This window comes from Melanaphis sacchari, unplaced genomic scaffold (assembly GCF_002803265.2).
Source record: "Melanaphis sacchari strain LSU unplaced genomic scaffold, SCAv2.0 Contig107_pilon_pilon, whole genome shotgun sequence".
Taxonomy (NCBI): domain Eukaryota; kingdom Metazoa; phylum Arthropoda; class Insecta; order Hemiptera; family Aphididae; genus Melanaphis; species Melanaphis sacchari.
Genome location: NW_020270407.1, coordinates 576,458 through 590,381, shown reverse-complemented (window position 1 = coordinate 590,381; position 13,924 = coordinate 576,458). Strand labels below are relative to the sequence as shown.

Sequence of the window (13,924 nt, the reverse complement as noted above, 5' to 3'; positions counted from 1 at the left end):
TTTTTTTTTTTAACACGCTAATAAAAAATTATTATCAAATATTAAATTAAGTAATGGTATGTTTCAGTATACTACTCTCAGTAAATATAACTGACGGAAAAAAAAAAAAATATTTTACACAACTATGCGTAATTTAATATAAAAATAACCGGTCACAATATAACCTCAAAATCGTGTTCGCGGTACTATAAATAAACAGAATTTATTGAAATACTAAAAAATTCAAAATGACTACGCCACGGTTTGTTCTACATCCTACTAATATTATAATAAGAGTAGATGTATTCGAAAAAATATATTAATATTATAAGCTTTAATATAATTTGAAATATTTATATTTAATATTTTAATATTTATCAAGAGAAGGCGGCAACAGTAATATATGTTACTTGTTTAGTCGCTAAATAGTTATTAGTTATATAATTTTATAGCTGATACGGTTTATAAATTATAATAATTATACCGTTATTATTCATGACATTTTAAATTAGATTTTTCCTTACACGAATCAACTGATAAAAAATTAAATTTTTTATATGGTCATCCCATACACAATACTATTAATTTCTATTTCCATTTAACAAATTATAAATACTGTTAAAATATTTTATGATGACAATTATAAAATAATACAGATAAACACTAAAATATTAAATAAAAACATTATTCGATCCTTCAACTGTGCGTATAATAGCTTGTTACAATAATTTAGCGTTTCTATAAATTAGAAATAAAAATGTTTGAAAAGATACGGATGAATGAATATGTGGATTTGTGACAATAAACAAGTAACATAATGCATAATATTTTTTGAAAATTCCATTCAACCAAACAATCAATAGAACTACTTTTGTTTAAATTAACGAAAAATACATATATATTTTACTTAGAGTATGTACAAAACGTTTCACCAATTATACGAAGCTAAGTTACTAATAAAAGGAAAAACAAAATATTGTAGTTTTGAAGTAAATTCAAACAAAGTATACGATTTTTAGCAATTAATGTTTTTGAAACAATTTTTTACTCAGGAAGGTCATATTATTAATGCCGTATGCTATTATTTGATAAACAAATATAAAAACAAACATAGAGATACCTAACTAACATAATAATGAAAAAGTAATATTAGTAATAATATTACACTTTAAACTTAACAAAATAAAAATATTTTATCTTAGATTTGATTGTTTGTCGTTTGGCCGAGAGAATACTATTAAATTAAAATAATTAATACATAATCTCAGCGCCACTATTTCGCCTAATCGATTTTATAGACTCCTTTATAAAAACCAGAGCCCTAGAGGGCTCGTGTGGTTTTTTATCGCAACAAAAAAAAAAAAAAAAAATGCGTTGGCTGTATTGTTTCTACAAATCATTAATATACATATGCGATATTAAATATTTATGTAGGTATACCATATAGGTGTACCTGTGTAAAAACAAGCAATTAACTTTACTCGCGATTTAAAAACAATAATGGGTTCCAGATACAAACCCATCAAGACAATGCAATTCAAAACATAATAATATGTAGTAATATTTACTTTTTATTTACTTCACCGACTTAATACATTTTTCGTGTACAATAATATGTTGTACAAAACGGTGATTTGAATTTATACTGCGAGAACAAGAATATTGAATTCCGAACAAGAGAAAATCTCAAATCGAATACCAGCCTCTTAGGGATATTTTATGTGTACGAATTATTTAAACACGTGTCAATAAGACAAGCGAATCTGTAGAAATATGAAAAAATATAGTCGATGACGATGATGGAATGAAATTAAGTGATACAATAGTGTCGACTGATAAATATGTAATTGAATGTGATATATAAAAAAAAAATAATAATAATAATAATAAGTTATTATTAATAACCTATATACGGACGACATATAGTATTGTTAGATTTAATTTTAAAATGACAAAATTACAAAGCCTCTAATATAGCCTCATGTACCTATGCATATCATTAAAATAGCAGGTATAACACGTCTAAGGGGTATATTTTATAATACTCTCCGTAGTATGGATTCACGTAGGCCTTCCGCTTTCGACCAGTCACACCACAATAATATGTTTTGCTGACGGTAGAAATTACGTGACGTTTTGAGCGTACTCTGCAGATGATACAATATTACGTCGACTTGGCCAATCGGCCGAGTGCGCGTACATACGTACGATAAAAAAAAATAATAAAAATATAACAACATAACTGTTCGACGGATTTAGTGGTCTCGGGTGAAACACAAAACGAGACGCTCAAGCGCGTGGAATGTCGCAATCGCATGTGTATAACGCTTTAATAATAATAATATACGCAATAATATCACAGAGATTCATTACAATAATACGTGTACATGCAGCACGGCACGCAACGAGCTTTTATGTTTTGATAACTGCGCGATAAACACGTCTCTCTAGTTGTATTATAATGCGTGAACACAAAAACAACAGAATTATTAGCATATACCTACACGAGAGGTCGGAAATTTTCATCCGCAAACCGCCGCGGTGACAGACGTCTTATTATTTCATAATAGCGTAGGTATAATAATTAACAACAATATTATAAACGATGAATTGACGAGAGCGCTCACGCGCGCGCGCGCGCAAAATAATACAACTAAAAAACAATTAAACCAGTCGCCACGGGCTCGCGACTCGGAGACTCCGTGGACCGTGTTATAATATTAAAACAATATAATAAATATTACATGATACCGCATACGAGTATAATAATATTATTATAAATGATATTATATATGTTCGCGTACGGGAACTGCGTTATTGCATGCAGCATCGATGTTGTGTTGCCATTAAATTATATCGTCTCGAATTGATGAGTACTTACACACAAATCGACGTACTCGTATAATAATAACGTTATTGTAATCGTTGGGTTCGTATCAGGACGTCGTGTGCCAGGCGCATAGCTGACGAATTGTTTTGCGTCCGATAAACGTAAATAATAATATTGCTTTTATTTTCGTTGAAAACGCACCTGCCACGATGATACGCATTACAGCGCTCGAATTTTAATAGAAAAAAAAAAAAAAGGTGGCAATTAGTGACCACAAGAGTATAATATAATAAACGTTAAAAAGTATTAGCTTTCCGGAAGACTCGGCTAACTATATAGGTACACATTACAGCTGTTTACAGGTAGCCCGCGCACGGCACCGTATTGAAACATGGAAATATTTTTAAAGAAAAATGACTTCGCAATTCTGATTAATGAACTTAATACATTTTATGTTCTTATAATTTACAATGTCTAAATAGGTCAACGTGTGAGTTATATGGGTAGGACGCATAGACCGTATAGTGATATAATAATATAGTGTAATCAGGTATGTACTACTTGTAATATATACTTTTTAACTTTATAACTTGTGTAGTGTGTGTATCTATCATCAGCTATCGTTTTCGGGTCAAACACGTTTGGACCTGCAGTTAAAATTAATCATAATGAACTTTTTCAACCAGTATAGTTAAAATAAAAAAAATGATTTAAAATTTTTAATTATTAGTTAATTAAGTATTTTTATAATGAGAAAACCTTGTTTCCTTGTCATAAAGTATTATTATTATTATTTAAAATTAATTTATAAGATAAATACATTTTTTTTTTTTTGTTTAATAAGCATACATTTTAGTTATTGTTAATTTTGACACGTATAGTCTTAAGAAATAAGTCACTCATTATCGACACTTTATAAATACGTATTATTTTTGCTCAGTGTTATAAGTTAAATGAAATGTAAGCGTAGAGTTACTGGCCATGTGCACAGCTTAATATGCGTTGTAATCCTATTAATTTAATAAGATTAAATTAAAATTGGCGTGAAAACGTTGGTCATGAATCGTATACGCCGATTTGTTGGTTTACGTATAGTATTGTGAGACTTGTATAGTCGAATGAAATTTGCATGCTGAAACGTCCGAGAAATAGTCATCGAAGCATATATTTTTTCCGGCGACATCCACGGTAAGGTTCTAAATTCGCGTGGCTCGATCACAGTAGCATTTATTGAGTCAACCGCCGACTATAATATGTCGTTTATAGTACTCGAGACGATTAGGTTACCGCAATCTCCTCCATCTTGAAATATTTTACAAAACGATCGTCGCTTCTGTTTTTTTCGCATTCGTCTCCATCGTCCATCCAATATTCGATCGATTAGTTTTCGGAGGATGACGTGCTATGGAGCCATTTGTCAAGGCGAGATAAACAAATTTACTTGTTTTACTCAATGGTTTTTTCCACATACGTAGTTTCATATATGTAATTAGAACCGTTATCTAAATGATTAAAAAGTAAAATTTGTTTTATTTTGATGTCCATCATCTTATCTACTCCATCTTCACAATGATGACCAAAGCATGTCACCAGTGTATTTATTGGGAGCGGTGTGCAGTACTTAACATTCTCCATACTACGACGGCCGTACAATTACATGTTGTTAAGCACTAGCTATCACTTTATATGTAGGTACATATGTGTATTGTAGCAGTAGATTAAATTTGTTTAATTTTTTTTTTTTATTTACTTTCTTATACTGATCTCAGTAATTTCGTTCGTGAACGTATTATTGTCATTTACATATGTACACCTAATATTATTTTACTCTACCCACACACACACATACACATATATAGGTATTTAAGTATAAGAGTACTCTAATGGGAACATTTTAGCTACTGTTCATATGCGACATGTGTATATACATAAATACGTTCGTGACCACTAGGTTTTGTTTTGTGACACTGCACGTAATTATTATTTAGACTTCCGCGCCCTTGTCTATGCACACTCATTCCTAATGTTCCAATAATAATACAATGTACATCGAAAAATACATCACACCGAACGGACGCTTTCTAACCTGAAAATCCGAAATTCTCGGCACGCACGTGAAAACATTTTTTCGCAGGTCGGTCGTACGACTACGACGAAATAACGTATACGTCGCGCGGATGCAAGCGTTGCATAAGAATGATAATATTATATATATGGTCACACCCGGACGAATTCCGATGCACACACGGATAGCATATAGTGGCACACAGGCCTAGATACTTCTATTATTGTCTAGTTACGTGTTTATATGTATATATAATAAACGCCGGTAACACTTTCACTAATTTACATTACCGGCAAAATGTATACACCATGTGTGATCCTGACGCATCCTGTACTTTACGTACAGATATAAGTGATAGCTGTAAATAAACAAACCAAACAGTATGGTTTGTGACCACTAGAAGTCGTATAATACGTCATATTATAATATACGTAAGCTACGGGGGGGGGGTTTAAAACAGAACGCGATGGACGTCAACAGTGGACTTCCGATATAATATCTGTCGGTATACTCGTATTGTACTATATACTTTCATCACAGCGCAAAGACGACTTTTTTAACTATAAAGCGGTGTAGTATTAATATAACTATAAACCTATAATAATCAATTATCAAATCATTTGAAAACAATCATAAGAGCCAAATTTTTGAACTAGCCCCGTACGATCATTTGAATTATCTGAGTTGCATACTTAACTGTACACTATACACACTCGCTTATTTTTAGTATAATATAAACAAAGATATAAATGAAAATAAAAATAATGAATGACCCAATTTAAAATTGACAACATACATCAAATACGTTTATTAGATCACTATACGTTTATTTAAAACCATTGAGCTTTTATTTATGCAGCTAATACCTATATCAAAAACTTTTTAAATTTTAACATCAGTTTATAAAAAAAGTTAAAAATTCAGAATATTATTCATTTTTATAACAAAGAACATTTTTTTTTAAGAAGTACTGTAATAGGCTGGTGTTATAATGAATCATAATATCATTCGTTAAATTTTAAAATAATAATCTTAAACTAAAGTAGGTAGGTAATATTTTTGATATACCTAAGTAATAATAAATTCCTTAATAATGAATTGAAACTTTGTTGCATAATATAGGTAATAATTTATATTAAAAGTTTAATTACTTTTAATGAACTTGTATAATAATATATAATAATCATAATATCCAAGTAATATTATTCATTGGATTTAATTAAAAATGCGCTATATACAAAGTATACATAATATTTTCTACTATTATTAGGATATTATAAATTTAAATTTAAGTATTATTAAATCAAATATTTAGCGTAATTGCAGCTATCAACTGAGATAATTTACGAGTCAATATCGGTGAAAATGTATAACGGGTATGTACCTATATCTAATAGTATAAAAATTTTTTAATGTAAATTTTTAATTGAGAAACACGTCGTTCCAGACAGAGAAACATTGGTTGGAATAAAAATTCAATTATGACCATAAAAAAAGGGAGACAGCATATTTTGATTGACAGACGTTGTTAAATAATAGAAATCGAATAAGAACCAAAATAATAATGTAGACAAATAGATTTGAAGAACAATTTTATTCACAATTTAGTCAATATAGGTAAATTGTAAATAGTAATAGTTTATATACATCTTTAAACATTCACACATGTTATATTCTTCAATTCAAACACCTCATGATGAATACATTTTAATCGATTTCCAATATAGAACCCGTTCAAATGTTGACACATATTCTACACTTAGTTCATAACGCAATCCTACATATTTGAATGGTACAATGAAATCGAAGATTTTTTTTTTAATATTGATGACACACGATATGTTATTAGATACCAGAACATATGTTAAATGTAGGTATATAGGTCATATTTAACGTATATATCATATATTATATATAAGAGCATTGATACATTAAATACAAATAAATAAATCAATATTTTTACACCAAAATGAAGGTCCTGACGGTTTCTATAAGAAAACAAAGAAAGAATATAACGATAAAAAAATCTACCTACGACTATGTATGGTAATCAATCCGACACGTTCAGTTTGTTTTTTTTTTTTTTTTTTTCATTAAAACACCTACCTTCAGGTGACTTGGTATTTAGACCAAGGAAAAAATAATATAAGCATTATACAATATCAATAATTTTTTCGGTTCAGTATACCACAACCTTCGTCGCTGACCCGGAAATTAATATGATATTATAAAAGTCGAGCAGTGTCGTAACAAACGGATTAACTATGAAAAAAACATGATGTACAATATTGCTGCGAGTAGACACCTAAACGGCAGCAGCTGAACACTCACTGATAAGTCAAAACCATCGGTAAATATAAATGGCTTTTACCTATTGTTTAAACATAGGTAAATTCTTACAAAAAACATAATAATTTTAACGCGTTATGACTACTGTATACTTTTAATTAAATTATATTGTATATTACGTCGTGTACAAATGGTTTTGTTTGAGATGAGCTTAATTATATTTTTTTATCTTTTACCTAGTATAAAAAACGTTGCTCCCTTTACGTCAAAAAATTAATAGATTTATACGTTAATAAAATACAATATGCATTTATTTGATAAGCTATATTTATAATAGTTTTATTACTATAGTTCCGTTAATTTGTGATAATTTTTTTTAAATATTATGTATCGAACATTTAATTTTACAGATGTTATAATTTACACGAACAAATTTAATTGCTTTTTAAATAAGATCCTAAATGCATGTTAATGAATCTTGTATTACAAGAAAAAAAAATATCTGAAAATCCGATGGGTGGATAGTTTCAGTAACTCGAGACTACCTTTTCACGCCGCTCCTCGTCTATAATAAACCATGCTTCAATGTGCATTAAATGCGCGCGCTTGTTTAGGTAGGTAGTAGGTGTATACCGTATATCAATCACGCACAGCTGCCGCCAAAATGTCATACATCCCTTATACTCGACAATGGGGAAAAATTATACTGTACACGTTTCAAAAATGTATGTATATACTATACACATACGAGTGACGCGTTTAATTACGTATATATACAATATACAACCGTATCAAAAAACAACAATTACATATGTGCCACAAAACAATATCGGCAGTCATAGGTTGCCAGGCGTCTGAAGCGTATTATTATATTTATTCCCCGTCGGGTTTTTCTACACAGACTCCTAACCAAAAGGTTGACGTTTCAGATGAATAATTTATTCTCATTTAACGAGTGGGCAAAAAAAATAAATACACACCGTAGGGGTTATTATTATCAACATTTCTTCTTTTTCTTTTTCTTTTTTTTTTTTTTTACGGCGTTTACTTTAAACACGATCTTCACCTGTTGCTCGGGCAACACTATCAAAACAACATTACACAGCGTTATATACGATATTTGAGCGTCACTTATGTTATTACTTATTTATGTATAATAATGCATTAATACAATATAATATTGTGCCGCACTACTCGTGTAAATACTATGCACGCGCACCCTCGGTATCGAATTAGTTGGTTTTTTATCCTGTTATCCTCATCCTCACCTATCCGTCACAGCATCCGCTGTACCTAAGCATATACTTTAACATCGACGAGTGTAGGTTGTGGCGGGCGGCTCGCACGAATCGTTCGTCTCCGGATCTCCACCAACACCACATGGCACGAAAACCGTGTCGCCACCGTCGCCGCCGTTCGACATCAAAACACATCTGTCCGGGGCATGTGTCGCACATGGGCATGTGCAGGAGCACGCGGCACGGGGGCGGGCGACGCGAAACGTTTCGATCACTGCGTCGATGTAAGCGATTCCTCCGCCCCTAATAATCGCGTCAACGTCGTCCGCGTCGCATCCGTTTGCGCGCAGGAGCACCTGCACGGACGAACACGCCGCCGCCGCCGTCGCGCGTGCGATGCATTATGATTTCCACACCGTCACCACGACCAAACAAACAACATGGCCACCGATAAGCCGTATTCTGGGTCTCGTTAAGATATTCAGCTCGTAGGAGCAGTTCCTCATCACGTCGCTCGTATAATGTCTTTACTACTACTCGTCCCGTCGGAAACTTCTAGGATATGATATAATACAATACACAATATTAATGTGGATAGGATGTGCATTGTGTATTCAAGTGGGATCCGCGATGAGTATAATATTATACTAGTTAAAAAAAAAAAAAAAGTCGTTACATGCGATTAAGGTTGTGTTATCCTCGCCACTGATAATATTAACAACTATAATAATCGTGTAGAATAATAACATTAAAACACAATATGAAAATTATTAATATGATATTATTAGAGTTATAACAATAGGAAAAGACATTTATGTATTGAATTCTAAAATTTGACAGATGGCGGATTGAAAAAGTGCTTTTTTTATTTTTTTTTTATATTATTATTATAAATAATTGTTCCCACAGCCGGATTTAACAACAACGGAAATCGATAGATTCTTTGATCACAGTACGTATACCATGTAAAAAGTTATAGGGATGTCCTAGCCATGCATACATCATCTATGATAGTACAAGAATCTATGGGGTCATCATTTTATATCTATACGCATAATACTATATACAAGTCGCGTACATGAAATTTTGAAAATTCTCGCGTGACGCAATAATTATTGGTACGACCGGGATCATACACACATATTTTATACGTATATATATAAAAATGTTACAATCAAGAACTTCAGATGGTGATTACCTGCACCGGTTTCAAAGAACCTGCCGCGGTACCTACACCGCAGAGCGACCACGTTCATATAACATAGAACATTGTAATAACATACTATAACGTAATAACTAATAAGTCGCATCACTATAACATATATCTACTATAGAGGTACATATAATATGCATATATAATTATATTTACAGGTGAAAACAATACAACTACGAAGTCCATATTTGTATCTATTCATATCGTTTTATTCACCACAATCGAGTGATCATATGAGTATATAAGTTCTCCCTTCCACAAACAATAGACAGCGAATGAAAATCGAACAATATTTTATAAGGTATTAACACAAAATATATACATCTGACGCGCGACGTTCTGCATACAACATGGAGTGCAATAGTTATACAGTATATATACTCGTAACAGTCGACGCGTTATAGGTTCAATGACAAAAAATAAATAATAATTCAAATAATATAAAAAAAAATACGAAGTTACAAAGAATAATACTTATAGAACGAAATGTAAAATTTCAATGGTAGACGCTCGTCGAAGGGAATACTACAAAATGCGGACTTACCTGAAATCTTGAGCGAGAGCGTGGTTAATGTTCACCATCGGGAGGGCTCTGTTCGTATCGGACGCCGTGATCGCACTGCATTCAACCCCGCGCCCGACAGGAAACCCGAGCCCAACCACTACGCTGTCGGCGTACGCATATGAAGGATGCCGCCCGCCACCACTCAACACACCTCGCACGCCACGACAATCCACCCCGGTGTTTCCATCCTTCGGACGGCGCCAGTCGGTTAGTTAAAAACGGACCGAGTATAAACCCGTGGGAGGGGGAGTTGCAAACGCGATAAGGTGCAGCCACACAGGTAGTGGTGCAAAGAGTCTCGTCATGTCAAGAGTCGCCCGAACGAGTATACACGTTGGTATGTGTTATTAATAACACACAAGATACGAACACATATTTTCACTGTAATAGGGGTGATTTTTTTCAGCATCCCCCGGGTGAAATTGACAATAACAAAAAAAAAATAATAATAAATAAAATCGATCGTAAATATTCTGAGAATACCAATTGTAACCTTCGGGCGCAATCGTAAAAATCAGCTTCAGAAGACGTATACAATGTCCAAATGAAAAGAATCTAATAACTTTCCTAACAGAAAAAAAATAAATATCAAACTACAATAAGGGTCTTTGAAAGGGTACCATTGGGAATAATAATAATATGCACTGCTTGACGTAACCAAATCTCAATGGTTTCGAGATCAGTCGTAAAATGAATATTCCAGAAACTTCCAAATTATCGACAATCGTTGTTCAAACTTCAAACCACAATAATATAATACAAAATATATATAAGTACTATGAATTATCATATATCCCTTCCAGCCCAAAGATATCTATAATTCAACTTAAAAATAATATAGATCTATTTCACATCTGTGCGTGTATTATTACACATACAACTAATGACCCGTAGTGTATTTTATTTTAAATACTATTATGACTTATTCAACACAAAAGTGACAGTTAGTCTTTATATTATTGATAAAAAAAAATTAATTTATCAAGCTATTAATTAATAATTATTTACCGATACAAATTTGAGGGTTAGAGCTGATTATTTTTAAAATAATTAGTAAGCTAATGAGTTAACGTAACATTTTAAATTTAATAGTGTTAATATTTTGTAGATTTTAAATGATATGTTAAAATATTATTGTAGCCATGACAGAAAATAAGCGCCTTGATTTACTACTGTATATACTACTAGCAATAACAATATGTTTATTTAGTTGCAGTTCTATGTAGCAATGTGCGTGTTGAGTGTTGCATACTATTGTTTCTTTCGAACTTGTTTAATATATACAACTGCTATTATTACTGAAACCAATATAAAATCTGTACGGTATATTTACATTGATATCAGCTTTAGTCTCTGGTTAAATATTTTACTTATGACTATTTTATATTTAAAATTATTAATAACATTATTATAATATAAATAATTAAAAATCTTATATTTTAACTTTAATAAAATTATTAAATGTTATAATTATTTAAAAAATAAGTACTTAAGTATATTTTTATACATCCATTAAAGAGAATTAAATTTTTTTTAAAAATGGATAAAAAGGAATTAGGTAAAATAAATGAATAAATATAAAAATAATTTAATCAGTCAAAAAAAGTTTAATATTATTGCAATAATAAAAACAATAATAATAATGATTAAACGATAAATTTCTAAAATAGAAATAAATTGTAACTGAGTTTAAATAATATTATTTTATAGCTTCTTCACAACACTATAAATATATCTTTGGAAATAACTTATTGATAATTGATAACTTGATTGAATTAAATTTCAAACATAAGTAACACTGATTTTAGTTAAATTATAATCTTGGAATTAACAATAATAAGATTTAAAACATATTAATTAAATAGATGTGGTTTTAAATAAATTACAATTATAATAAATTAAATAACAAATGAAAAACCAATAAAAAAAAAACAACAATCTATTGGACTAAGCAGAAAAATTATTATTTCTCAGATGAACATAAACTAATTCATAATAAATTAAGAAATTAGGCACTATCTTAAAAAGAATATCAAATTGTACTTTTGTCAATTTTTATTTAAAAACAAGAAAACTACTATTATATGTGAGACTTTAACTGAATACCAATCGAAATAACTCCGACAAATTTTCTATTTTATTTATTTTTTTAATTTTTATTCCACCATCTATCATGCAAATATCTGATGGAAATAAAAATAAAAACAAAATCTACTGGGCAAACCCGTTGCTTACCATGGAGACGAAGTAAAATTTTTCAAAGTCTTGTTCTTGTTGCCGGATGGCCGGCAGACTGTTGGCCAAATCGGCATGTTGAACCAACGCGTGTTCTCCTTTGTTGGTCAGCCACGAGAGAACCTATAGAGATACACAATACGTATATTTATATGATGGATGAATAAACAAAACTAAGCAGAAAAAATATTTGGAAAAATGGCTAATTTCCTGTTTACCTCCATAATATTATATAAATACCTATGTATTATTATGCATATTGAATAATAAATACTACGTTACACTCTTCTATTCATCCCGTGTTGTAATTTATCTTGGGGGCCAAAGTCACAATACTACTATTAGGCATTAGCCATAGCATGAAAGTAATATGTAATATTATTATTAACGATAATTTTATGAAAGGATACGTCATATTTTTTAGACAGATAAATTACATTGGTTAATGAATGCTAATTTGTTCCTTCGTCTTTTGTAAGTGATAGATATATTGTGCGTCAATTTTTAATATATAACAATGCCCTCCATTTTTTAAACACAAATAATATGCCATCATAACTTGAGTCATGTGGTCCTTTGATCTGGCTGATGGACATTTTGTACGGCAATATAATGAACATTGTGGATACAAGACGTTAAATCTACACGAAAAATGGCTATTACAAAACAATTATTGATGGTCATGCCATAGACGGAAATTTATTAAAATTTAAGGGTGGAAGAGGTAAATAATTTAAAATCTAAATTACCTAATTATAATAAAACATTTTTATCACTTTACTTGAAGATCCATTGTTAAAAATGTCATAATAAATATTATTGTATCATATCATAAAGTCTTTAGTTTTATTTTTCTTATAAATAGGTGATTAAAATTACTATGAAAATCATTTTGTAATTAAAAAGGGATAATAGAAATATAATGTATATTATATCATCGTTAATATTATTAGGATAAATACTAAATCTATTACAGTAGTATAATCAATTTTAATGTAGGCATACAAAATATACACGCAGTCTAAATTGTTACCTCGTGAGTTTCGACTTCCAAAGCGTTAACTCTAGCTGCTTGCATTATTTTTTTTTTCTTTTGCAATAGCAATTCTTCCAACCGCACTGCGGCACCCTCTACTTCACTGTGAAACTTCTTTACATCTTCGAAACTCGACCTGTATGGACCAGATACAAAATGTGAGGGTCAATAAATATTTACTAATTAGAAAAAATCAGTAAAAATTCATGAAAACTTTTTAAATACATGAGCACAATATTTTCACAACGAGTATTTGAAAAAACAAAAAAAAAACTTATGCCACTATACAATTTTCTATTTAAATTAGTTTTATATCGTTTATAGTTACAATTTGTTTTGTTTTTATATCGTTCGTAAATTAGACACTTAAAACAAAAATTATATAGAAAGTTATAATAATACGTATAATATATTTGATCAACTGCCGTATAAGAACAACTCTATATCCAGTGAAACCGGCACATTATGACATGG

The 13,924-nt window shown here is 30.6% G+C and overlaps 1 protein-coding gene across 2 annotated transcripts in view; it reads right to left on the bottom strand.

Annotated features, from left to right (window-relative positions):
• LOC112603399 (puratrophin-1-like) overlaps nucleotides 1–13,924 on the bottom strand; it is a 163,318-nt gene that overhangs the window by 26,223 nt on the left and 123,171 nt on the right. For both annotated transcript variants that reach the window (XM_025351935.1, XM_025351936.1), the window contains exons 10-11: nucleotides 13,448–13,586; nucleotides 12,415–12,537 (exon numbers count right to left, since the gene is read on the bottom strand). In XM_025351935.1, the coding sequence (XP_025207720.1) occupies nucleotides 12,415–12,537; nucleotides 13,448–13,586 (262 nt within the window). The remainder of the gene's footprint in view (nucleotides 1–12,414; nucleotides 12,538–13,447; nucleotides 13,587–13,924) is intronic.